Below are 27,401 nucleotides of genomic sequence, written 5' to 3' on the forward strand. Positions count from 1 at the left end.
GTCTAAGAATGAATTGTACCTTGAGCCTCTCCTATGTCTGATTCAGATAATATTTAGATGAAACTTTGGCCTTTAGATTTTAGAATTGATGCTGGAATGAGTTAAGACTTTTAGGGGAGAATTGTTGTATTTTTATTTATTTATTTTGTGATGAAGTCTCGCTCTGTTGCCTAGGCTAAAGTATAGTGGCACCATTTCGGCTCACTGCAACCTCCGCCTTCCAAGTTCAAGCAATTCTTGTGCCTCAGCCTCCCAGGTAGCTGAGATTACAAGCATGCGCCACCATACCTAGCTAATTTTTTGTATTTTTAGTAGAGACAGGATTTCACTGTGTTGACTAGGCTGGTCTCAAACTCATGACCTCAAGTGATCTGCCCACTTTGGCCTCCCAAAGTGCTGGGATTACAGGCGTGAGCCACTGTGCCCAGCCGAATTAATGTATTATATATGAAAGACATGAATTTTGGGGGGCCAGGGCCAGAATGCTGTAGACTGAATTGTGTTCCCCAAAATTCATATTTTGAACCCCTAATTCCCCATATGACTATTGAAAATAGGGCTTCAGGTGGTAATTAAGATAAAATAGAGTGGAAACCTGATAAGACAGGAAGGCCTTATAATAATAATAAGAGATACCAGAGCTCTCTCTTCCTTGTGAGAACACAGCAAGAACTCAGTTTCACCAGAACTCAGCTGTGCTGGTACCCTGCAGGTACCTTGATCTCAGACTTCTAGCCTCTAGAATTGTGAGAAAATAAATTTCTGTTAAGCCACACAGTCAATGGTATTTTGTTATGGCAACCTGAGCTATACACACATTGTGAAAAATGTATTTCCCACAACAAGAAAAAGTTCAGTTAATAGAAGACAGCTTATTCTCCATTGTCTGTTGTGAAATGGTGTTTGATTGAAGTGTATGAAGAAAACCTGGCTTCACACAGATGTGTAATTGGAAAGGGGAGGAGTATTTTAATAATCTTCTCAGAAAATTGTGGATACCTTTTTTTGATACTACACTAAAACTTTCTATGAGTACTCTTCTGAAAGTTTAGTTGCAGTGTAAAATGTGAACTTTGCATGCTCTCTTATGTGAAAATCTATTGGTATATCTTAACGTTTTGAATGGATCTTTTACCGATGCATAATTTTATATCATACATTGGTTGTTTGGAAAATACTTGTTCACTGAGTTATGCATATCATATCCATATCATGATCCATCTTATTGCATAATACGAAAAAACTCATTTGTTAATATCATTACCATTCTCACAGAAAAGTCTTTATTGTGAAATTTGCCAGGCTCACAGTAGCAGACATACATTTTAAAAAATTTCAGTATGTACTTGAAAGCTCAATTTTTATCACTGGCAGCAAATACTTTCATTTTCTTCCTTTTTCTTGACAGACTCAGTTCATTTTTAAGAAAATATCTGCCAGGGGCCGGGCGTGGTGGCTGCCTATAATCCCAGCAGTTTGGGAGGCCGAGACGGGTGGATCACGAGGTCAGCAGATCAAGACCATCCTGGCTAAGATGGCGAAACCCCATCTCTACTAAAAATACAAAAAAATTAGCCGGGCGTGGTGGTGGGTGCACCTGTAGTCCCAGCTACTCAGGAGGCTGAGGCAGGAGAATGGCATGAACCTGGGAGGCGGAGCTTGCAGTGAACGGAGATCGCGCCACTGCACTCCAGCCTGGGCGACAGAGAGAGACTCCGTCTCAAAAAAAAAAAAAAAAAGAAAGAAAATATCTGCCAGGTACCCATCTAAATAACCGTAAGTTTGTGTGTGGCTCTTTCAAGTAAAAGTGGTGTTTCATTACAAAAGGGGCCAATTCTCACAAACAATTGCTTTACTAGAGACAACCATCATACCTGCTATAATGTTTAAAAGAAATTTGCCTTATTTTTACTGTAAGGATGTGGAAGTGAAGAATCCAATGACTTCTAGTACAGTTTGTTGTCATTGTCTTGACTCATGCTAATGTACTAGCAGTTTTACCCATCATTGACTTTTCATCACCCGTTCAATTTTGTAGGACGAGTAAGACAAGTGAGGCAGGTGCCTGATGTACAAAATTTAAGGACACCCTTACTCTCAGGGTCATGCAACTGAGTTCAAGTAAACACATTTAAAAAGGCAAATAATGTCTTAGAATTTATTTTGAAGAATTGTTACTTTGCAGTTCCATGAATCATACTTTGAGAACTGCTGATCTAAACAAAGATTTGATATTTGGTATTTTTCTGCTTATAAACCTTTGATGACCAAGGATAATATCTAAACTCTTTACTATAGTACATAACGGTCCTTCATCAATTTCTTACAGTCTATTTTCTTTTCTTTTCTTTTTTTTTTTTTTTTTGAGATGGAGTTTTGCTCTTGTCACCCAGGCTGGAATGCAATGGTGCGATCTCCATCCACTGCAACCTCCGCCTCCCAGGTTTAAGCAATTCTTCTGTCTCACTCTCAGCCTCCTGAGTACCTGGGATTACAGGCACGCACCACCATGCCCAAGCTAATTTTGTATTTTTAGTAGAGATGGAGTTTTATTATGTTGGCTAGGCTGGTCTTGAACTACTGACCTTAGGTGATCTGCCCACCTTGGCCTCCCAAAGTGCTGGGATTACAGACGTGAGCTACCATGCCCGGCCTCTTCCAGTCTATTTTCTAACCCCATTTACACTTCTCCCTCACACTCCTTACCCTGTACTGTAGCCTAACCATGCTGTATGGTTTTATGACACTTCCTCTGCTGCAGATGTTCGTCATTTTGCAAGCTTACTCTCATTTTTTACAGTGATTCAACGTCAGTTCAAATATCACCACCTTTCTAAAGCCTTCCCTGATTTTCCCAGAACAAATTTAATCACTTCTTTTTTTTTTTCTCTTAGAACAAAACGTGTCTGGCCAGGCGCGGTGGCTCACACCTGTAATCCCAGCATTTTGGGAGGCCAAGGCAGGCGGATCACGAGGTCAGGAGATTGAGACCATCCTGACTAACATGGTGAAACCCTGTCTCTACTAAAAATACAAAAAATTAGCCGGGTGTGGTGGCAGGCGCCTGTCGTCTCAGCTACTCGGGAGGCTGAGGCTGGAGAATGGCGTGAACCCGGGAGATGGAGCTTGCAGTGAGCTGAGATTGCGCCACTGTACTCCAGCCTGGGTGACAGAGCGAGACTCTGTCTCAAAACAAAAAGAACAAAACATGTCTGTTATTACAGAGTTCAGGCCATTTACATGACTACTCTCATACTATATTTAATTCAGTTAAGCAAGTCAGTTCTAGATGCTGTGCTTGGTTCTAGGAATAGAAAAATGAGCGAAGTTTTAAAACTTCATATTTTAAAGGGGAAACAAAACCAAGCAGATAATCACATTGTAATATGGTAAGTGCTATAACTGAATTATGAACCAAATACTATGGAGACAGAAATAAGGAAATGACTAGATTTAATTCTGTTTTTTGAAAGCATGCTTTATTCATCTTTGTACCATCTGTGGCTAGCACTGTGATTAGCCTACAGTGGGTAGACAATAGATATTGGTTAAATGAAGATTTTAAAGTGTCTCTTTTTCCCCCTTTTTCTCCCTTGTTTTTCAGAATGTAAGGTATGGAGAAACCCTCTAAATCTTTTCAGAGGAGCAGAATATAGGAGGTATTACATTTTGCTTTCAGTATAAGTAGGGCATTGGTTTTAGAGTAAAGGTATTTACAAAATCATTTGTCTTTATAAATATATCGCAGCTCTTCTAGTAGAAGATACTGGTCTATGATAAAGTAAAATGATTAGTCCACAGTTTATTTGGCAGCATCTTCACTGTGTTTACTTTTTTTTTTTAACTAAAATTTTTTAGAGATAGAGTCTTGCCCTGTCACTCAGGCTGGAGTGCAGTAGCACGATCATAGCTAGCTGCAGCCTTGAGCTCCTGGGCTCAAGCAATTCTCCTGCCTCAGCCTCCCATGTAGCTGGGACTATAGGCACATGCCACCACATCCAGCTAATTTTTTTTTTTTAAGTGAAAGCCAGTTTATTAAGAAAGGAAAGGAATAAAAGAATCGCTACTCCATAGGCAGAGACCACATCCAGCTAATTTTTTTAAATTTTTGGTAGAGGCTGGGTGCAGTGGCTCATGCCTGTAATCCCAGCACTTTGGGAGGCCAAGGTGGGCGGATCACTTGAGGTCAGGAGTTCAAGACCAGCCTGGCCAACATGGTGAAACCCCGTCTCTACTAAAACAAAAATTAGCTGGACGTGGAGGAAGACACCTGTAATCCCAGCTACTTGGGAGGCTGAGGCAGGAGAATCACTTGAACCCAGGAGGCAACGGTTGCAGTGAGCTGAGATGACGCCATTGCACTCCAGCCCAGGCGACAAGAGCAAAACTCCATCTCAAAAAAAAAATTTTTGGTAGACAGGGGTCTTGCTATGTTGCCAAGGTTGGTCCCAAACTTCTGGGCCCAAGTAATACTCCTGCCTTGGCATTCCAAATCACTGGAATTACAAGCATGAGCCACCACACATAGCCTGTGTTTAATTTGATAATCATAAGAAACATTACATCAAACTATATGTTTGTGATACGTATAAGTATATATTAGGCCCCTGGTTTATAATACATATAAGTATTTGTGATACGTATAAGTATACATTGTATACATTTAAGTATGTATTAGGCCCCTGGTTTATAAAAAGCCTTTTTCAAAGAATTTGTGACATTAAGAAAAAATTACCAGTGTCAGCATATTCCTGTGCATGAGTGCTAAATTTCAAAATTTGAGGATGCATTAGAAATCTCTCTGCATTAGAAATCAGATTAGGATCACTCTGAATGTAAATTGTGCAACAGTAGAGGGACTATATATTGAATTCATATTGCCGCTTCCTAGTTTCACTACTGTGTCCATTTCTCTTCTGGTTTTTAACTCTAAATGAGAAAACATCTTTTGAAACTTATGAGCAAAGATACTTTACTTTTATTTTGAGGAGTGCTGCGTTTTACCCAGAAGTAGAATGGGGCATGTTATTTAACTTATTGAATAAGAAACATTATGTTTGTACTATGTACAGGCACTGTGCAAAATGATGGAGATACAAAAATGACTAAGCAATAACTCCTATGCTTAAAGACATGATAGTGTAAGATAGTGACATTCTGTGAAGTGAAAGCTAGGCTTTTATGAAAGATGCCATTAGCCTGTGTTAAGGGATACCTGTAAGAAACAGGTCCTTGTATCTCTTACTGTGTTTAATCAAAGTTTGAGGCTATTTGTTGTATTATGCAGTATCCATTTCCTGAAGATCTTGAAAAGAAGTGTGTGTGTGTGTGTGTGTGTGTGTGTGTGTGTATACACACACATCCACATATATATATATTTTTGTTGTTGTTGTTTTGTTTTGTTTTTTTTTTTTTTTTTTTTTGAGGCTGAGTCTCTCTCTGTCACCCAGGCTGGAGTGCAGTGGTATGATCTTGGTTCACTGCAATCTCCTCCTCCTGGGTTCAAGTGATTCTCCTGCCTCAGCCTCCCAAGTAGCTGGGATCACAGGTGGCCGCTACCACATGCGGCTAATTTTTGTATTTTTAGGAGAGACAGGGTTTTACCATATTGGCCAGGCTAGTCTCAAACTCCTCAAACCCCAAGTGATCCTCCTGCCTCAGCCTCCCAAAGTGCCAAGGATTAAGGCGTGCGTGAGCCACTGTGCCTGGCCTAGGATAAATTTATTAGTATCAGGAATCCTTATGCTTCTTTTGAATGATTATTTTCTCTTAATGTTAAAGTATAACTTTTGGGTATACATTTCATATGTTAGCTCCATTCCAGGCTTCATTTTGTGTCTCAATTCCCAATCCTTAATTTTCGTTTTACTGAGTCTTTTTTTTTTTTAGTTAAAAAATAGAGATAAGATCTCGCTATATTGCTCAAGCTGGTCTTGAGCTCTTGGGCTCAAGTGATCCTTCAGCTTCAGCCTCCCCAGTAGCTGGGATTACAGGTGCAAGCCACTGCACCTGGCTGAATTTTTTTTTTTTTTTCTGGTAAAGACAGGGCTCACTGGCTCACTATGTTGCCCAGGCTGGTCTCAAACTGCAGGTCTCAAGTCATTCACCAGCCTCAGCCTCCCAAAGTGCTGAGATTACAGGCATGAGCCACGGCACCCGGCCCAATTCAATTTTCAAAAGCAGTTGTTTATTGAATATTATTTTTCTATTTGGTCTTTGATGTTTTATTATCATACTTTAAGTAGTTTGTGAGGTTATCTTTTGTTTTACTGATTGTAAGATTTTAAAACATCCAAATGTGTAGCAGTACATTTTTGAATTTAAGTAGTGTCTGTTATAGCAGATAGATGCTCTCTCATGTTCAATTTAAATATTTTGTTGTGTTTTGGTAAAGATACACTTGGGTGACTGGTAAAGAGCCACTTACATACTATGACATGAACCTGTCAGCTCAGGACCATCAGACCTTTTTCACCTGTGACACAGATTTTTTACGTCCTTCAGACACAGGTATGTATCATATCTGTTCATAGTATAAACAGTGATCATGAAGATCATCTTAAAAGTTCTTTAGAGTTATTTATTATAATATACAGAGTTATTTAGTTGTTTGGCTTGGAGTTGTTTATATTATTGATAACAAACTCAGATTAAATTATGACTATAAGCTAGGTTGATACACTGCTTTTCCTTATAAAGAATTTAAAATATTTCATATTTCTTTTACTACTTCAAAAACCTTTCAGATCAAATACAGCAACTACTTTTCCAGAAAACAGTGTACCCCATTTCTGTCTGGGAAATGAACACCTGCAATTATACATAAAATAGAAGAACAGGTCAATGTATAAACATTGGAGAATGGCATGTACAGAAAACTGGAGTCTATTTTGTTTTAGTCGTGAGTTAGAGATACATATAAAGTGGTAGAAGATCATAGAAATTTCTGTGTTTAGTTTTCTCTAAGTGCTTATCTATAGAAGAGAGTATTGAGACTCTTAATTTTATGGTTTAAAGACAGGGCTGATTGATTGATTGATTTCACTCTGTTGTCCAGGCTGGAGTGCAGCGGTGCAATCATAGCTCCAAGTAACCTCAAACTCATTACAAAGCATTAGGATTATAGGCATGAGCCACTGTGCCCTGGTCTGGGATCTTTATCACAATTTTTCTTCTACTTTGAATGCACTCACCCTCCTTATCTATCTGATGAGTTACTTTTTATCCTTCATTATCCAAATTGAAAGTCACATTTTCTAGAAAGCCCTCTCTGGGATTCCTTGTCATAGAATTAAACATTTTGTTTTCTGCAGTTCTATACTACTTAGTCTAAACCTCTATGAAGTAACTTTAGTTAATTTATTCAGCCACAGACATTTATTTGTTAATGTTATTATATTGCTTTCATGTTTGTCTTTGCTACTAGGGTATAAACTTTTGGACAGCAGGGACTATATTCTCTTCATCTTTGAATCTCTATTATCCAGCACATTGCCTGGCATAATGTAAATATTAATATTTATTCTTTGAGGAAAGTATGAATGGGTTGGGTGCGGTGGCTCACGCCTGTAATCCCAGCACTTTGGGAGGCCGAGGTGGATGGATCACCTGAGGTCAGGAGTTCGAGACCAGCCTGGTCAACATGGTAAAACCCCGTCTCTACAAAAATATAAAAATTAGCTGGGCATGATGGTGGGTGCCTGTAATCCCAGCTACTCGGGAGGCTGAGGTGGGAGAATCACTTGAATCCCGGAGGTGGAGTTTGCCGTGAGCTGAGATTGGGCCATTGCACTCTAGCCTAGGCGACAGAGTGAGACTGCATCTCAAAAAAAAAAAAGTATGAATGAATGAATGGCCTAGATGTCACAGATGTCTTAAGCAATTTCACTAATAATAGCTAATACTTGTCTAGGCTTACTATGTGCCAGGCACTGTTCTGAGCAATTTATAGAAATTTAATCTTCCCAGTCACTTGATGAGATAGGTGGTATTATCAGCCCCATTTTAACAATAAAGAAACCAAAGCAAAGGGGGATCAAGTAATATGCCTTGAGTCACACAGCTAATATTGATAAAACCATGTTTCAAACTCAAGACTGGCTGTTAACCACTACACTATTACTGCTTCTACCCACCACAAAATCACTGCCGGATCTGAAAAATAGCCAGTTTCCTGCATTAAAATGAGTTCATAGTGATTTATCTTTGCTAGATTAAATAGGTTAAGAGTGGATGATAGGAAACCCATGAATCTTTGGTATGATTACATAAAATGGTTTAATTGCAATAAAGGAGTAAAAAAAATAGATTTATGTTTATATGCTTAATGTTTATATTAATGGCAAAAGGATAGGTGTTGGGGAAATAACAGCAGTACAGTATCAGTACTGTATGTTAACTTTAAGGGTTGAGTGACTCTGGAAGTTAGGTCTCACCACCCTTTCTCTCACAGCCCCTCTCACAGAGTGACACTGAATTGCAAACGTCAGCAGGCTTTTAAAATAGCAATCATGGCTATCTACTGAAGTTGTGGTATTAAAACATTTTTATTTGAATATCTCCCAAAAGAATTTTGAAAAAGAATATGTCCCTTCACACATTTTTAAGTTGACATCATAAGGTTAAATAATCATAGAGAATGTAATTTTTGACATATTGCAAAATACAGACATTTAAAAATAATAGTATACCCTATATTTCAATCTGTGTTATGAAATCAAATGATTTAATACCCACTACAATCCATTGAAAAATACATAAATAGGCCAAGGACAGTGGCTTATGCCTGTAATCCCAGCACTTTGAGAGGCCAAGGTAGGAGCATCCCATGAGTCTAGGAGTTTGTCAGCCTGGGCAACACAGTAAGACCCCATCCCTACAAAAAAAGTTTAAAATTCATCAGATGTGGTGGTACATGCCTGTAGTCCCAGCTACTTGAGAGGCTGAGGTGGGTGGATCTCTTGAGCCTAGAAGGTTGGGGCTGCAGTGAGCTACGATGGCGCTGCTGCACTGCAGCCTGAAGGACAAAGACCCTATATCTAAAAAAACAACCAAGCAAGCAAAACAATACGTAAACAAATGCTCTTTTTTTTTTTTTTTTTTTTTGAGACCAAGTTTTGCTTTTGTTGCCCAGGCTGGAGTGCAATGGTGCAATCTCGGCTCACCACAACCTCCACCTCCTGGGTTCAAGCAATTCTCCTGCCTCAGCCTCCTGAGTAGCTGGGATTACAGGCATGCACCACCATGCCCGGCTAATTTTGTATTTTTAGTAGAGACAGGGTTTCTCCATGTTGGTCAGGATGGTCTCGAACTCCCAACCTCAGGTGATCCGCCCCCCCGTTGGTCTTCCAAAGTGCTAGGATTACAGTCGTGAGCCACCATGCCCAGATTACCAAACGCCCTTTAACAGTAGTAAATGTTGTCTTTTTTCTTCTTGAACACATATCTGTTTTGCATTCCTATATAATTTTATTATCATTATTTCATGCTGTAGAGTCTGGTATCACACTTCCATCCTTTTCCACAATAAAACATTCTAATGTAATTTTTAAAAATTTAAATTGCATTTGACTGTAAGGTTCTAAGTGTTATGACATGCTTTAATTATATTTCTGTCAAATCCTTAGAGCTACATATTTAGCTCTTTAAACTTTGTGGAAGGTTCTGTATATAATCTAATTGACTGGGTGAGTTCTCATTGTCAGTTCTATCAACGAAATCATATTTACTTTCTGACAGAGCAGTCTGACTTCATTTTTCAATTTAAATAAACATATTAACATGCCTCCCCATGACAACCATCTGTCTTCTGAATTCAGATTCTAAGATAGAAAGATAGCTGTGTCTTGGAACTTTGCCTAGAACTTACCACTTGGCCGAAATTAGGCTTCACTACCTTTATTACTCCTTGCTAATGCCTGCTTTGCCTTGATGTGAGGGGACCTTCCCCTAGGAGCAATCCATTCTTTGATAGTAAGTAGGGAGGGGTGCTAATAGAACTGTTAAAAATTGTTATCATTCCCTTCTTCATTCTGTAATATACTTGAATACAGGGCCAGAATACTTTCTTTCCAATGCCAAGCTTCACTGTTTAATAAATAAAAGGCAGCAATACTATTATAGGATGTCTTGATTAAACATGGTTGCCGCCAACCCAAACTTTGAATTGTCCCTTTGGCACCTGGAGATTTTTACACTATAGGGCAGTACATCTTGTAAGATTCAGGATGAGTAAGAAGTAAGCCCTTTTTTTTTTTTTTTTTTCTGTAAAATAAGAGAAAGGAACATATCTTTGCAGTGAGCAGGTATAGGAATTGTGGTTAGGTAGGATAGAGAAACCAGAGAAACATTCTTTGGTAGATCAGTTATAGGAAAGAGTGATAAAGTTGAAGCTTTAGAAGCTGATTTTTTTAAAACCATGTATTCCATTTCGGTCCTTGCAAAGTTTTATGTACTTCTCTAGAGGTGTGTCTAACCCCAGCTAAAGGTTGAACTCAAGGAGGACAGAGTGTATCTGTGAATGATCTTCAGAAATGGACTGTTGATTCCATATTGATCTTTTCAGACCCTCACATAAAGGTCATGATTTATATCAGTAGTTTTATTTTCAGAAATACAAATGTGTATTTTTGTGATGTGGCAAATTTCTCTTGACTTACTGTCATCAGTAATAACTAAATTAGATTTTGTTCTTATTCTATTAATTTATCTAGGGCAGAGAACAAACTTATCCAGAAGGGCCCACCATTGTTTTTTGGATTTTTTTCTTCAGCATTTAAAAATCAGGAGATTTTACATTAAAATATGAATTTATGCCTTTTGAAGTTTGAAAAATAGGGCAAAATTGAACTTGAATTTACACTTGGCAGTAATAAGATGGAACTGAGTTGTGGCTCTCCCTTTGAGAGTGAATGTGCTTTCAGTTCACTCATTTATGTTTAATGCCTGGCATTTGTAGGCATTTACATATTTATGACCCCTGACCTTATGATAACTGCTGATCTGTTTTGTGCTTGTTAGCATATTAGAATGTTATTTAACTTGAAAAATAGATAATTTGAGTGAATTGCTAATTGCTTGTTTTAATTATATTCAGCATATTAAGAGCCCTTAAAGAGGACAATTGAATACCAAATCAGCATTTTGTTTTAAATTACTCCTAAGCCTTATTTTAGAAAAAAATATATACATTTTTCCCCCATCAACTTTATTTCTCCTTTCCGCTTAGGCTTAGGACTGCTTTGGTTGTGAAGAATACTCTTGAAAGGCTAGGTAGAGCATTTGAAAACAAAAGAATAAGATAAAATATTTAAAGGTGAATTAGATGACCTCACTAGAAATTTAAAAAAACACAAATGAAAATAAGTTTCAGATGTTGAATTAGCAAAGATTGATAATACTGTGTTAAGGTGTTAAATTAGCAAAGACTGATTATACTGTGTTACACTGCCTGAAAAAGTATAAATTAATACAGTCTTATTGTGGAATTTGGGGGGTGTATATCTGGAGTCTTTTTTTTTCTCCTAACTCCCCAAACTTGTTACATATCCAGAATCTTATAATATACATATTTTAGTCAGCTGTTCTACTTCTAGAAAGGAAATATTTAATTAGATATGAAAACACATACTGAAAGATTGTTATCACAATGTTTTGTATTAGCAAAAAACTTAGTATGACTTAATTGTCCATCAAAAGGGAATTTGTTAGATAAATTAAGGTATGTATTTAATATACTAGAGTACCAAATAACAATTTAAAATGTTAATAAAGATTCAGTGTTAAAATTTGACCTGTAAATATCATATAACTCATAGAAGACAGCCTATCATCAAAAATTACAAGTCTAGTATTATGCATTATTTTAATGTAATATTTAGTGTTGCAGCAGAATGATGTTCTTTACCTGGCCAGTATTAGATGGGTGCTGACTTTCATCAGTTTGTCAAGTTCAGGAAGCGTTAGGTGGCAGCTAGCTGGTGACATGTTTGATATGAGAAATGTATTTTTGTTACACAAGTGGAATATATTGACTCCTTTTCTAAGCCAAGACTAATATTTTGTTTCCAAAGGAAAATTCAAACATTTTTCACATTATTCTTCCTGGACAGTTGCAGGTTTTGTTCCAAAAGCAACACTCATAGGTTCTCTATTTTTCTTATCAAACTTGAAATGGGCCAGTTTGTCTTCTGAGTCTACTTTATTTGTTTATTTAATTAAAGAAAACTTTACTTACTGTGAAGTCTTCATTTTGGTACAGTAAATTGGTAGCAAAATTAATATTCCAAAGAAATCCTAACTCAGGCCTTTGTTGAATCCTGATAGAGGCTGACATTTTCTAGAGGTACTATATTCTAAATTAGTTCCTTTTTTTTTTTTGCCCTTTTACACAAAACGCAAGCCCGTACATTCTTCGTAGAGTGAATCATTCATTAGACAAAGACTTTGTTTTTAAGTTTTTGTATATTTTTATTTTTAGCAGTTCCATAAAACCTTTTCAGAATGATAAAAGTAGAACTGTAATATTTCATATTGATTATAATGTGATGTCACTTAAACTCAATGTTAAGCATTTAGATATATAAATGTTCATACATAATAATGATATAATTAACTTGTTTAGGTAACCTGTATATTGTTAAAATAAATCAGAGAAAGAATATATTTTTATTTTATGTGAAGCTTACAAATTTAATGTAAATTTCTCATAATAGATAATGTGAACTAATAACCTAGTTTCTTGTTTTGTATGTTTAAGAATATATTATTTAAAGCTTTGTTTACTCCACTACCTTATTCTTCATAATTTTGCAGATTATTTGTTTACCATCTCATCTATTTTATGGAATTTTTTTCTACAGTTATGCAGAAGGCTTGGAGGGAAAGAAATCCTCCAGCTCGAATCAAAGCAGCCTATCAAGCTTTAGAATTAAACAATGAGTAAGTTTGAAATATATGGAAAATAAATTTATTTTGAAGGAAACCAAGGCAAATGATTTTTATGTCTCCTTTGTCTGTTCCTAAGACACTTGGAGTCATTAGTCATTTCCCTTTTGCATGTTATAGATATTTAATAAAATTTTCAGTGTTTGCCAACATCTGTATTTTGCTTCTGAAATTGTAAATCTATATATGCTTTTGAATAGAAATTATGCTAGAAATACTTTTCAAAATGGAGAATGCTCATGGAGAATGGTGATAATACTTTATAGTTAAAAGGGTACTAACATACTAGGCCGGGTGCGGTGGCTCACACCTGTAATCCCAGCACTTTGGGAGGCCGAGGCAGGCGGATCATGAGGTCAGGAGATCGAGACCACCCTGGCTAACACGGTAAAACCCCGTCTCTACTAAACAATACAAAAAATTAGCCGGGCGTGGGGGCGAGCGCCTGTAGTCCCAGCTACTCAGGAGGCTGAGGCAGGAGAATGGCATGAACCCGGGAGGTGGAGTTTGCAGTGAGCCAAGATCATGCCACTGCACTCCAGCCTGGGCGACAGAGCGAGACTCTGTCTCAAAAAAAAAAAAAAAAAAAAAAGGGTACTAAAATACAAATCTATTTATGCACCTGTTTTAATTTTTTCATTTAAACCATTCACTTAAAGCATTCAATCGTGAGTACTTTAGTTGCTAATGGACTTGAAGGCATGAGAAGGGGATTAAAAATAAGTAAAACATAGCTCTGTCAAGTTTATTTTTTTCCATGTTAGCAGCATTTTTTTATAGTTCTTTGTTTGAACTTTATATTTTGAAAAGGCAAAATGTAAAATCACAAGGCAACTTACTATTTACAAGGAACAGATCAATAAATACTAATCTAATGCAGACTAAATAAATACCGAGAGTGAAAATATGGTTCCAGTTGGGGTTTATCAAGGAATGCTTCCTGAATAATGTAAATTTAGAGTTGTTCCCTGAACCTTCTCCCCCAAGTATATACGCTATCCTTATTAAGAAGACCTTCCCATGGTGGAGCAAAAATGGCAGAGTAAAGAATGCCAAAATAATAAACTGGCAGAAACTGGCAGGATCAACTTTATTAAAACTCTGGAAACTAATGAAAAGTTTACAGTAACCTAGTGAATGCTTAATCAAGGGGAAAAACACCTAAATCTCTCTTAAGAAAGCTTTGTAGTGCTTTATTTATCCTGGCCCCATCCCTCACTCCCTAGCTCAGTGGCAGTCTTGAAGACAACAGAATACATTCCAGGTATAGGTTTCTAGTACCAGAGGAAGTGGAATGGACCTTATTTTCAAAGAACTGTGGTCGTTTGTTTTGACCTGTCTGTTGGCTCTCTGAAGGACTAGCTCAAAGGGCTTGCTTTATTTCAGCTTACTGAAAGAAGAGAGTTTTCAATTTCAAAACTCTCCCAGAACTGACATAACTACACTCTGGGTCATTTGTTAAAAACATTTAAAGGCAAATGCATTAGCTGCTGCTGCCTGGGGCAAGGGATAACAGGAAGGACAAACAATAGACAAACCAGAAAGCTTGTGAGCAAAGTCTCGGGAATTAGATACTTTGAGGAATAAAGGCTCTAAAAAGCTCCCACATGTTTCTGGGAATCAAGGCCCCACACACAGCCAGAGCTGGGCATATGCTCAGAAAAGACTTGAGAAAGTCCTAAGCTCTCAAGTCTGCCTAACCTTCATGTTCTGTACAAGTAGGAGGAGAAGGCTAAGGCAGAGTTGTAAACTGTTTGGCTGAATGTTGAAGGTGTGCCCTAGCACCCACACAGAGCCCATCTGCAAATACTTTTGCTTTTTGTGTTTTGTTTGGTTTTGTTCCCAGGTGTTTAAGGAAACCTCTATCAAATCACCAACTGACCACGAGGCTAAAATAGCACACACATCACTGGTCACACATGACAGATAATATAGATTTTATAAAATTGGTTCAGAAAAGTCACTAAACAAACAACTGCAAAAGCAGCAACAACAAATCCTAGGGAGTAGAGAAAATTATATCTCTAGAGTTGCCAGAATATAATTTTAAAATTTCCAGTTTTCAACAAAAAATTACAAGGCATGCAAAGAAACAAGAAAACATGTCCCATACATAGGAAAGAAAAGAAATCAGGTTGGGTGTGGTAGCTTATACCTGTAGTCCCAGCACTTTGGGAGGCCAAGGCAGAAGGATCACTTGAGCTCAGGAGTTTGAGACCAGCCTAGGTAACATAAAGAGACCCTGTCTCAAAAAATAAATAAAAAGAAAAGAAATTAATAGAAACTGCCCCTGTGAAGCCTAGACTTTGGACTTAATAGACACAAAGTTTAAATCGACTATTTTAAATATGATGAAGGAAGTAAAGGAACCCATGATAATGATATCTCACCATTACAGAATATCAGTAAAGAGGAAGAAATAATTAAAAGGAACTAAATAGAAATTCCAGAATTGAAAAGCATAACTAAAATGAAAAATTTACCATAGGGGTTCAGCAGCAAGCAGATTTGAGCAGACAGAAGCAAGAACCAGTGAGTTTCATTTAAGTCAATTGAGATTACCCAATTCAAGAAGCAGGAAAAAATTAAGGAGTAAAGAAATATGACCAGAGTCTGAGAGAACTGTAGGATGCTATCAGGCATATCAATGTATGCATTATAGGAGTCCCAAAGAAGAGAGAGAAAAGGGCAGAAAGAATACTTGAAGAAATAATAGCTGAAAACAAAAGAGCACTCCAAATACAGCAGCATATTAAAAATGTTATACACCCTGACCAAGTGGCATTTATTCATGGATGCAAGAATGGTTCAACATACGAAAATCAGTCAATGTAGTACACTACATTAATAGAATGAAGAAAGAAACCACATGATTATCTCAACTGATGTAGAAAAAACATTTGACAGAATTCCCCATCATGATAAATATATGGAAATCAATTAATGTAATACTCCACATTAGTAGACCAAAAGACAAGAACTACATGACCATCTCAGTTGATGAAGAAAAAGATCTGACAAAATCTAACACCATTTTATGATGAAAACATTAAAAAACTAGGAATGGAAGGAAACTTCCTCAAGAACGTCTGAAAAATCTACAGCTAAATACGTACTTACTGATGAAAGATTGAAAGGTTTCCCTCCACCATCAGAAAAAAGGCAGGATGTCTGCACTTGTACTTCTGTGTTACATGGTGTACTGGAGGTTCTAGTCAGTGCAGTTTAGTCAAGAAAAATTTTACATGGCATCTAAATTGGAAAGGAAGAAATAAAACTATCTCCGTTCACAGATGGCATGATCTTATTTGTAGAAAGTCTTAATCCACAAAGAAACTATTAGAGCTAATGAAAGTTTACAAAATTGTGAGAAACAAAATCAACATATGAAAATCAGTTGTATGTCTATATCCTAGCAATGAACAACCTGAAAAGGAAATTAAGAAAACAATTCCATTTACAAAAGCATCAGAAAGATTTAAATACTTAGGAATAAATTTAATCAAGGAGGTGCAAGACTTGGATGCTGAAAACTATAAAGCATAAGTTAAATAAATAAATCAAAAGACATCCCATGTTCATGGATTGGGAGACATTATTGTTAGAATGTCAGTACTCCCTAAATTGATCTATGGATTCAGTGCAATCCCTATAAAAATTTTAATTATCATTTCTGCAGAAATGGACAAGGCGATCCTATAATTCATACAGAACTGCAAGAGACCCTGAATACCAAAACAATCTTGAAATAGAAGCACAAAATTAGAAGACTCACACTACCCAATTTAAAAACTTACTGCAAAGCTACAGTAGTTAAATTATAAGGATAGACACCTAGATCAACGGATTCAAATTGAGATTCCAGAAATAAACCCATATTATCTATGGTCAGTTGATGGTTTTGTTTTGTTTTGTTCTGAGACAGAGTTTCACTCTTTTTGCCCAGGCTGGAGTGCAATGGCACAATCTCGGCTCACTGCAACCTCCACCTCCTGGGTTCAAGTGATTCTTCTGCCTCAGCCTCCCAAGTAGCTGGGAATACAGGCACGTGCCACCATACCCGGCTAATTTTGTATTTTTAGAGTAGAGACAAGGTTTCACCATGTTGACCAGGCTGGTCTTGAACTCCTGACATCAGGTGATCCACCCACCTCAGCCTCCCAAAGTGCTGAGATTACAGGTGTGAGCCACCACGCCTGGCCATGATTTTTGACAAGGGCGTCAAAACCATTCAGTGGAGGAAAGAATAGTCTTTTCAACAATGATGGTGGAAGAACTGAATAGCCACATACATAAAAGCATAAAGGTGGTCCCTTACCTCATACCATATATCCCAATTAATTTAAAAATCAATCAAGGACCTAAATGGAAGAGTTAAAACTACAGAACTCTTAGAAGAAAGCATAGGGACAAATCATCATCACCTTGAATTTAGCAGTGGTCTCATAAATTATAACACCAAAAGTACAAGCAGCAAAAGAAAAATCAGGTAAATGGACTTTATCAAAATTAAAATATTTTATGCATCAGAGGACATTGTCAAGAGGCAGAAATAGATTTGGGATTGCCAGGGATTGAGGAGGCAAGGGAGATGGGGGAGTGACTACTTAATAGGTATGGGGTTTCTTGTGGGGATGATGAAAATGTCCTGGAATTACATTGTGGCGATGGTTGCACAACTCTGTGAATATATTAAAAATTATTGAATTGTATACTTCAAAATGCTTTAAACTGTGAACCTTGTTATTTGAATTTTACCTCAATGTAAAAAACCAACATTCTTCAAAGTAAGATTAATTAGATATTCACATAATGAATTTCCTGAATTAATATCCATATAAAATACTTTTGAACAAATCCAAGAAAACTTTAAGGGGGAAAAAATCTTTTCACCGTATATCCATACAGTCATTAAAATTATATACATTCAAAATATAAGCATATAATTATGCTTATATTTTGATTTATACCCATCTAGGTCTTTTAAAAACTGTTTTTATTATGGTTATTTTAAAACATTTCAGTCGGTTTTTGGAATGGCAGTCAGGAAGCCTAGTGTTTTTGATTTTTGTTTTTGTTTAGAGACAGGGTCTTGCTCTGTTGCCCAGGCTGGAGTGCAGTGGTAGGATGATAGCTTCATTGTAACCTCAAACTCCTGGCCTTAAGCAATCCTCTTGCCTCAGCCTCCAAAGTAACTAGGACTACAGGTGCACACAACCACACCCAGCTAAATTTTAAATCTTTATTTTTTTTTTTTATAGAGAGAGGGTCTCGTTGTGTTGCCCAGGCTAGTCTCGAACTACTGGCCTCAAGTGATCCTCCTGCCTTGGCCTCCCAAAGTGCTGGGATTATAGCCATGAGCCACTGTGCCTGGGCAGGAAGGCCAGTGTTTAAAGCAGCAGTGTACCTAATGCTTCACAGGGATCTAGTGTAATGTAATGGAGAAATCTTTGTTGATTAGTGAAATTGTTATGTACTATAGGGTCTTCTTATTTGAAGGATGATGAAATGGTATGATTTGCATTTTCTATAACTGAAGAACGTTTTTGTCCCCACTTAACGATAGCTACCTGCCATCACTTTTGTTTAATGCTTGGTCTTGTACGTTTATCAATAATTTCTCTCCTCTTGCTGAGATAAGCACTAATTATTAGAAATATAATGCAAGCCACATATGTAACTTTAAATTTTCTAGTAGCCACATTTAAAAAGTAAAAAGAAATAGGTGAAATTAATCTGAATAATGTTTTATTTAGCTATATTCAAAATATTAATTTTTTTTTTTTTTGAGACAGAGTCTCACTCTGTCACCCAGGCTGGAGTGCAGTGGCGCAATCTTGGCTCACTGCAAACTCCGTCTCCCAGGTTCATGCCATTCTCCTGCCTCAGCCTCTCAAGTAGCTAGGACTACAGGCACCCGCCACCACACCCAGCTAATTTTTTGTATTTTTTTTTAGTAGAGACAGGGTTTCACCGTGGTCTCGATCTCCTGACCTCGTGATCCGCCCGCCTCGGCCTCCCAAAGTGCTGGGATTACAGGCATGAGCCACTGCGCCCGGCCCATAATATTAAACTATTTTAACATATAGTCAGTACTTTTCTAAAATCTGTTAATGAGGAACTTTACATTCTTCTAAGTCTTCAAAATTTGTTGTGCATTTTTACACTTGCATCACATCTCAATTCAGACGCATCACATTTCAAGTGCTCAATAACCACATGTGGCTAATGCCTAGAATACTGGACAGTGCTGTCTTAGATAATCACAACTAGGATATTGTCTGTAGAAGAGATGGATTTGTTATTTCTGGGAATGGAATAACAACATTTTGTTTCTCTTTGTGGCCCCAAAACAAGCATTAGTTTATTAGCCAGGTGTTGACTTAAAAGATACAAAGAAAAGCCTCTGTGTTTTAGTGGGGTGAAGAAAAGAAAACTTGGCATAAGCATAGTTTTGAGGAATGAGAATAGGAGTGTAGGAGGAAGGACCTGAATTCAGAACAAGGGAAGTTATACTGCATAATATTGTGGATAAGTCCATGTGTGGATGGGACAGCATGCAGAGGGGAGTACTCAGATTTGGGGAAAATGTTTAGTCCTGGAATATGTTTCTGAGTCAGATGTTAAAGGTGCCTAGTTGGCCAAGGGACTATCTTCCCAATCTTCACCCTCCCCATACCTGCCCCATGAAATGGATGTCATAAATTATATAGCGACTAAAAGCAGGTATGATCAACCGGGCATGGTGGCTCACGCCTGTAATCCCAGCACTTTGGAAAGCTGAGGCAGGTGGATCACCTGAGATCAGGAGTTCTAGACCAGCCTAGCCAACATGTTGAAACCCCATCTCTACTAAAAATACAAAAATTAGCCGGGCGTGGTGCTGCACGCCTGTAATCCCAGCTACTCGGGAGGCTGAGGCAGGAGAATTGCTTGAACCCAGGAGGCCCAGGTTTCAGTGAGCCAAGATTGGGCCATTGCACTCCAGCCTGGGTGACAAAAGCAAAATTCCATCTCAAAAAAAAAAGCAGGTATGACCAGTAGAGGGTATACAATTCAGATAATTCTTTATAAATCTTCTTTTCTCCCCCCTTTCACAAAAAGAAAACACAGGACAATGGGTCAGAGAATGAGATAGAAGTTTTAAAATTTTGTTTTTTTTTTTAAAAACAAAATAAAGAGAAGGGAAAGATAAGAAAGTGGAAGAATTGTGGAATCAGACATAAAGAATATACCAATGTGCCCCTATTAAGGTAAAATATTGAACGAAGGTTTTTTTTTTTCTAAAGATGGAAAAAGTGTGGGTAAGGAAATATGACATAGAGCAAAGGGACATAACCAAGAGAAAACACTTGCTTTATCATTTTATTTAAAATTGCCTTCTTGCTTTCTTCATAGCTGTGCCACTGCATATGTTCTACTGGCTGAGGAAGAAGCAACAACTATTGTAGATGCTGAAAGGTTATTTAAACAGGCACTCAAGGCAGGAGAAACAATTTATAGGCAGTCACAGCAGTGCCAGCACCAAAGTCCTCAGCATGAAGCTCAACTGAGTAAGCAAGTTTGAACTGGTTATTACTGTCTTTTAGCATCTGTAATTTGCTTGTGTCTTAACACAAACAACAATAATAAAAAACTTAATACTTACAGGTTAGTTAATTTTCACTGGAAATAACTAATCTATTCACAATACCTACAAGCCAGCAAGACAGAAATGTGAATTAGCCAGAGAATGCTTGTGGAAGGGAATAGATCTGCTCAGGTTATTGAGAGAAGATGTGCTGCTCTGAGACTTAACAGTAATTTATTTCATGTGAGAATTGGGCTGGTCATTGTAAAAACATAACTCAAAAACTTTCAGCATTCAGGAGAGCCTTCTAGTGATGATAAGCAGCTGTTATCTTTATCCTCATCCTTACTCTAAGCAACAGTAGAGGTACATTATTTGGTTGGTTCTTCAGACTGTGTATCTGCATATAGTGCTAGGGAGTGGCCCCTTTCACACCATCTGATTCTTAGCCCAAAATCCAACCTCATACTTGGCATTGATTCTTTCTTTGGTTGATTTTTCTCCATGATGTGCTTGAGATCAGATGAGCCATAGCAACAGAAGTCCTTTCTGTTCTTAGATATGCTCTACCAGTTATGATTGAGATTTTTTTTTACCAAAGATGTTAGAATCAGCAATGATGCTGCTTCCTGCTATTTTTATGGCCAGAGGGTTTTAGTTTCATAATTTTGGCAAATAGTGGGTAATAAATTGAAATATGTTTATATAATGCATTATCTACTGGCAGCTAAGTTCTAAATCTTTTTTTATGTGTAAATTAAAATTTGGATAATGTTTTTCTCCCTAAGCTAAATACAGATATATATGGTATGTTTCATTAATGCACAGTTTTTATAACACAAATCTGTGGGAATATATAATTTTGTAGCCTGGAACTAATGAAACTACATCTTTAAAAATGTCATGCCATTTGTCTTTGAATAATCTCAAATACGGTTATGAGCTAGTTACAGAAATATTTGTTAGCTCTTTCTAGAAGTAGTTTTATAGTTTGTCAACTACTCACTGTTAAGAAAAGTTTACATTAGCCATGGAAATTTTGTTTTGGACATTTTTTGTTTTTCATTTAAAACAATAGAGAGTATCAGAATAATAGATCATTTATGCACAAACTTAAATACCAGGTTAATGTTATATCTTACTATAATGTATGTATTTCTTTTTTGCTAATGGTAAAATAAACTTGTCAATCATACACGAATTATATATACTGTACTTAGGTTACTATTAGAGGCAAAAATAATTAAATGTGTATTTTAAGTTTTAATACAGAAAACTTGAAACATGCGCAAAAATAGAGAACACTCCTGTTCAATATTTATCATCCAAGTGTAGCCATCATTAATATTCTTCCATTCTGACACAATTTAATTTTAATTGACTCTTCCAAGGGAAGCAAATAAAATTAATGGATATGTTAATGAAGTAGCAGCCCACAATACAAAAGTGATAGTTGTATCATTTTTTTGTTTTTCTAAATAGGGAGAGATACCAATGTACTGGTATATATTAAAAGAAGATTGGCAATGTGTGCAAGAAAATTAGGAAGAATAAGAGAAGCAGTAAAAATAATGAGAGATGTAAGTAAATTGATGATGAGACTATTACATTTATTCCTCCAGAAACTAAAAATTTAGTTAAGTTGCCAGTTATTTTAATGCAGAATCATTGTATTTTAATTGGTAGTTTTTAGAACAAGGTATTTATTTAATGTACGTACCTTTCTTAAGGGTTAGGTCTTCTTCACAGCTATGGTAAGAAACAAGAATTTCTACTTAATGAATCTGGCTCAGCTCTATTGAGTTCCTTTGTTATGATTCTAATCTTTCTTTTCCTTTTAATATACAGTTGATGAAAGAATTTCCTCCTCTTACCATGTTGAACATCCATGAAAATCTCTTAGAATCACTTTTAGAATTACAGGCCTATGCAGATGTTCAGGCAGTCCTAGCAAAATATGATGGTGAGTCATATTCCCTTAGTTGATAGCATGGTTATTCTTTTCCAATTATGTAATTATAAATATGGTTATATTCTAGTATTTAATTTTCTCTTTCTGTTCTTACCAGTCAGTATTTAGCACTCAGAAGTTGCTATTAAGTATCTTCTTTATCAGGACTTTCATTAGCAAAAGTCTGCAAGGAAGAACTTTTCTTCTGTCAAGATTTACTTGTTTGTTTATTGAGTGCTTGTTTCTAATATGAGTGAGTCATTCAGAATATGACAGTGAACAAGACAACATGGGAGGCTGGGCATGGTGGCTCACACCTGTAATCCCAGCATTTTGTTTTGGAGACTGAGGTGGGAGGATCACTTGAGCCCAGGAGTTGGAGACCAGCATGGGCAACATGGCAAGACCCTGTCTCTACAAAAAAATTTTTTTAAAAAATTAGCTGGGTTTGGTGGTGTGTACCTGTAGTCCCAGCTACTTGGGAGGCTAAGGTGGGAGGATCACTTGAACCTGGGAGGTTCAGGCTGTAGTGAGCTGTGATTGCACCACTGTAGTCCAGCCTAGGCGACAGAGGGAGACCCTGTCTCAAAAAAAAAAAAAAAAGACAGGGAGCCCTCATAGGATTTACAGTTTATTTACAGTTTAGTGGAGGATACAGACAAATGAGCAGCAGTTACATTGACGACAGCATGTTTGGGAGATAATTGGAGAAGTATGGGTGCTGTGCACATAGTAGGGGTACCTTATTTGTTTTGGAGTGTCAAGCAAGCCTAACAGAGAAGTTGCTTAGCAGTATATACTATAAGAGCACTTCAGAATAACATTTTTACAATGCTTTTTAGTTACAAAGTTCAATGATAATATGATCGTTATAATAGTCTTATGATGTGGTGGGACAAGTATTTTTACTGTCTCCAATTACTGAATAAGGGAACTGGAGTTTAAGAAGGTTAAAGTATTGGAGTAAGGTCTCCCAGCCAGTAAAAGGCAAATCTAGGTGTTTGATTTCTTAGTTCATTAGTCTTTCCATGGTAACAATTCAATATATATTGGTTTTTTTTTTTTTTATTGGAGACAGAGTCTCACTCTGTCGCCTGGGCGGGAGTGCAGTGGTGCAATCTCGGCTCACTGCAAGCTCCGCTTCCCAGGTTCACGCCATTCTCCTGCCTCAGCCTCCCGAGTAGCTGGGTCTACAGGTGCCTGCCACCATGTCTGGCTAATTTTTTTGTATTTTTTTTAGTAGAGATGGGGTTTCACCATGTTGGCCAGGATGGTCTCGATCTCCTGACCTCATGATCCGCCTGGCTCGGCCTCCCAAAGTGCTGGGATTACAGGCGTGAGCCACCGCACCTGGCAGTTATTTTTATTATTATGTTATAACAATACCAGTTTACCACACATGAAGTTTGGAGAATTTTAAAGACATAAAGCCTCCCTTCTTATCCTGAGAGAGGCATCAGCTTTTAACCTCAAGCTGAAAATTTGGGGTTACTATGCTTCTGGTGGTATCTTTCACTATACGAGAACACATGTAAGTCACATTGAAGGCTGGACACAGTGGCTCATGCCTGTAATTCCAACCCTTTGGGAAGCTGAAGCGGGTGGATTGCTTGAGCTCAGAAGTTAAAGACCAGCTTGAGCAACATGGTGAAAACCCATTTCTACAAAAAGTATTTTAAAAATTTAGCTGGGTGTGGTGGCATGCGCCTGTAGTCCCAGCTGCTCGGGAAGCTGAGGTGTGAGGATCTCTTGAGCCTGGGAGGCAGAGGTTGCAGTGAGCCAAGATTGCACCACTGTATTCCAGCCTGGGTGACAGAGTGAGACCCTATCTCACAAAAAAAACAAAAAAAAAGGTCGTTTATTCACATTTGTCCTGTTATAGGTTCCTACCCATTCGCTTGGGAATCCCCATGACTTGGGAAGTTTGAAATGTGTTATACTTGGAAAGAGAAGTTTATTTCTTTTAAACATCTGGAATTCTTAAGCAATGCTTCAGAATAGTGTAGGCTCATGGAGAAATTTGTGAGAAATTCTTTCCATATGTAACTTACTGGATACATGGCCTGCTTATAATACTTATGATGAGCAAGCTTAGGGACTGAATATAACAAACTGGAATAGGACCTGATTCATTAAAAATAAAATAAAACTAAAACTAATAAAGCATATCTAAGTTGATATGCTTCTGTATTTTCAGTTATTTTCATGAGTCCCAGTTTTTACCATTCCAGAATCTGGAGGAAGTTGAAAGCAAATTTACTTCCTTAGTTCTCCATTTGCTAGTATGATTCTGGGATCAGAAACATCTTCTGATAGCATTATTTTGGACATTCTTTTGAGAATGATTGATATAATTAATTTACCTACAGTTCCAGATGAAATTTTTATTTTCTAAAAAATAATAATTTAAGAAAAAAAAATCTAGGAAGAAGAAAAATATCACCCTCGGTTGAATCAACCTGGATTTAACTACTGTTAAATATTTTAATTTTTTTCTAATATTAGTTTTTCTCTATGAATAGGTGAAGGTTTTACATAGTTCTAATTATACCATGCCTTTTCCCCTGAACTTACTATAAGCAGGTTTTTTTTTTATTGTTATTTTTTTTTTTTTACAGAGTCTCATACTGTCACCCAGGTTGGAGTGCACTGGCACAATCTCGGCTCACTGCAACCTCGGCCTTCCAGGTTCAAGTGATTCTCCTGCCTCAGCCTCCTGAGTAGCTGGGATTACAGGCACCTGCCATCATACCCGGCTAATTTTTTGTATTTTTAGTAGAGATAGGGTTTCACTATGTTGGCCAGGTTGGTCTCGAACTCCTGACCTCGTGATCCACCCACCTCAGCCTCCCAAAATGCTGGGATTACAGGCATGAGCCACCACGCCCGTCCATAAGCAGGTTATTGTAGACATTGGTTGAACACATTTCACCGTTGTGCAGAGGGCTTTCATAGACATAATTTCATCTCGGTCAGAAAATATCATTATTTTGAGAGGTGAAAACTGAGGTCAAACAAGTTGCTACTAGCTCAAAGATGCTTAGCTGGTAAATAATAAGATAAAGATTCAGATTCAGCTTTTTCAACTTCATATACGGGTTTTTCCTACTATATTATAGATTTTTCAACATTACGTCCAGGTTTTTCCTATATAACTATTGAATTTGCATTGCATTGTGAATTATTCTTTTTTTTGTTTTGTTTTGTTTTGTTTTGTTTGGAGACGGAGTTTCACTCTTGTTGCCCAGGCTGGAGTGCAATGGCGCGATCTTGGCTCACTGCAACCTCCGCCTCCTAGGTTCAAGCGATTCTCCTGCCTCAGCCTCCCGAGTAGCTGGGATTACAGGCATGCGCCACCACACCTGGCAAATTTTTGTATTTTTAATAGAGACGGGGTTTCTCCATTTTGGTCAGGCCGGTCTTGAACTCCTGACCTCATGATCTACCCGCCTCGGCCTCCCTAAGTGCTGGGATTATAGGCATGAGCCACCATGCCCGGCCGTGAATTATTCTTATTAAAAAATTGTCTCAATACCTTTTTTGTAATTCCTACCTAAATTGAAAATTATCGTTACAGATATAAGCCTTCCAAAGTCAGCAGCAATCTGTTACACAGCAGCACTGTTGAAGACAAGGACTGTTTCAGAAAAGTACGTGTTATAAAAACTACAATGATTTGGAAAGACTGCTAAACTCAGTATTATGCTTGTCCTCTACTGACTTTAAACAATGCTGTTTTCCACTCTACTTCCTTCTGAATAGCCCTGGATCTTCTTGGGCTTTTAGGCTTCTTGCTGTGTGTAGTGGAAAGAGCAGTTTTTTTTTTTTTTTTTTTTGAGACGGAGTCTCGCTCTGTCGCCCAGGCTGGAGTGCAGTGGCGCGATCTCGGCTCACTGCAAGCTCCGCCTCCCGGGTTCACGCCATTCTCCTGCCTCAGCCTCCCGAGTAGCTGGGACTACAGGCGCCCGCCATCACGCCCGGCTAATTTTTTGTATTTTTAGTAGAGACGGGGTTTCACCGTGTTAGCCAGGATGGTCTCGATCTCCTGACCTCGTGATCCGCCCGCCTCGGCCTCCCAAAGTGCTGGGATTACAGGCGTGAGCCACCGCGCCCGGCCAAGAGCAAAGTTTTTAGAGCTAACCTGAGCTCAAATTCAAACTCTACCACATTTTAGCTATAGGACTGTAGGCAAGTTAATCATTTTGAGTCTCTCCTTCATCTGTAAAATGAGACTAATATTGCAGGAGGGTTGTAGGAGGATTATGTGTGGTAAGTGCCTAAAGCAATATCTAGAAAGAAAGTACACACACAAAATAGTAACTATGATGATGATGATAAAGTGTGTAGTAGGGAAATAGGCTTATGTTATCTCTTCTTAGAGTATAATTCTGAGTTCTTCTGCTTTTCTTGTATTTTTGGCTACTCTTAGTGAATTCTCTTTATTGTGCAGGTAAGATACTCAGAAACCAACCAAATGGTGGCCATTTTCTTTCACCTTAGATTTTTATGCTTTGATATGAATTAGAATGGAATTTTCCATTTGTGTCCTCTCAAATAAGAATTTGATAAGAATGTACTGCTATTTCATGAGATTCTCTGGATATCACTGTGTTGCATTTATTACTTTATTACCTTTCCTAAAGTGTACCTTCAGTGGACTTCTCCTGAAGGCCTTCTTTACCTAAGTTTGAAGACTTTCATTCCTTATGCTGCTTTGTTTTTTCTATGTTGAACCCACAAGACTATACTTTTTTTTTTTTTGAGACAGAGTTTCACTCTTGTTGCCCAGGCTGGAGTGCAATGGCACAATCTTGGCTCACTGCAACCTCTGCTTCCTGGGTACAAGTGATTCTCCTGCCTCAGCCTCCCATGTAGCTGGGACTACAGGCACACACCACCCCACCCAGCTAATTTTGTATTTGTAGTAGAGACGGG

General features: G+C 37.6%; 1 protein-coding gene across 39 annotated transcripts in view; it reads left to right on the forward strand.

Annotated features, from left to right (window-relative positions):
* The window catches only part of ST7L (suppression of tumorigenicity 7 like), a 96,054-nt gene that overhangs the window by 14,678 nt on the left and 53,975 nt on the right, over positions 1-27,401 (forward strand). For 17 of the 39 annotated variants that reach the window (XR_010112799.1, XM_034933665.3, XM_063606362.1 and 14 more), the window contains 8 exons: positions 2,895-2,975; positions 3,605-3,659; positions 6,395-6,510; positions 12,861-12,939; positions 20,344-20,498; positions 21,998-22,095; positions 22,364-22,478; positions 26,044-26,116. Coding sequence is in view for 38 of the 39 variants with exons in the window: in XM_034933665.3 (XP_034789556.2) it covers positions 2,895-2,975; positions 3,605-3,659; positions 6,395-6,510; positions 12,861-12,939; positions 20,344-20,498; positions 21,998-22,095; positions 22,364-22,478; positions 26,044-26,116 (772 nt within the window). In the remaining variant the exon portion in view is untranslated. Of the gene's footprint in view, positions 1-1,408; positions 1,777-2,894; positions 3,008-3,604; positions 3,660-6,394; positions 6,511-12,860; positions 12,940-20,343; positions 20,499-21,997; positions 22,096-22,363; positions 22,479-26,043; positions 26,117-27,401 lie in introns of those variants that run through there. The other 22 variants (XM_008963036.6, XM_014346669.4, XM_055102743.2 and 19 more) reach the window with 6 other exon arrangements.

Source organism: Pan paniscus, chromosome 1 (assembly GCF_029289425.2).
Source record: "Pan paniscus chromosome 1, NHGRI_mPanPan1-v2.0_pri, whole genome shotgun sequence".
Classification (NCBI taxonomy): Eukaryota; Metazoa; Chordata; class Mammalia; order Primates; family Hominidae; genus Pan; species Pan paniscus.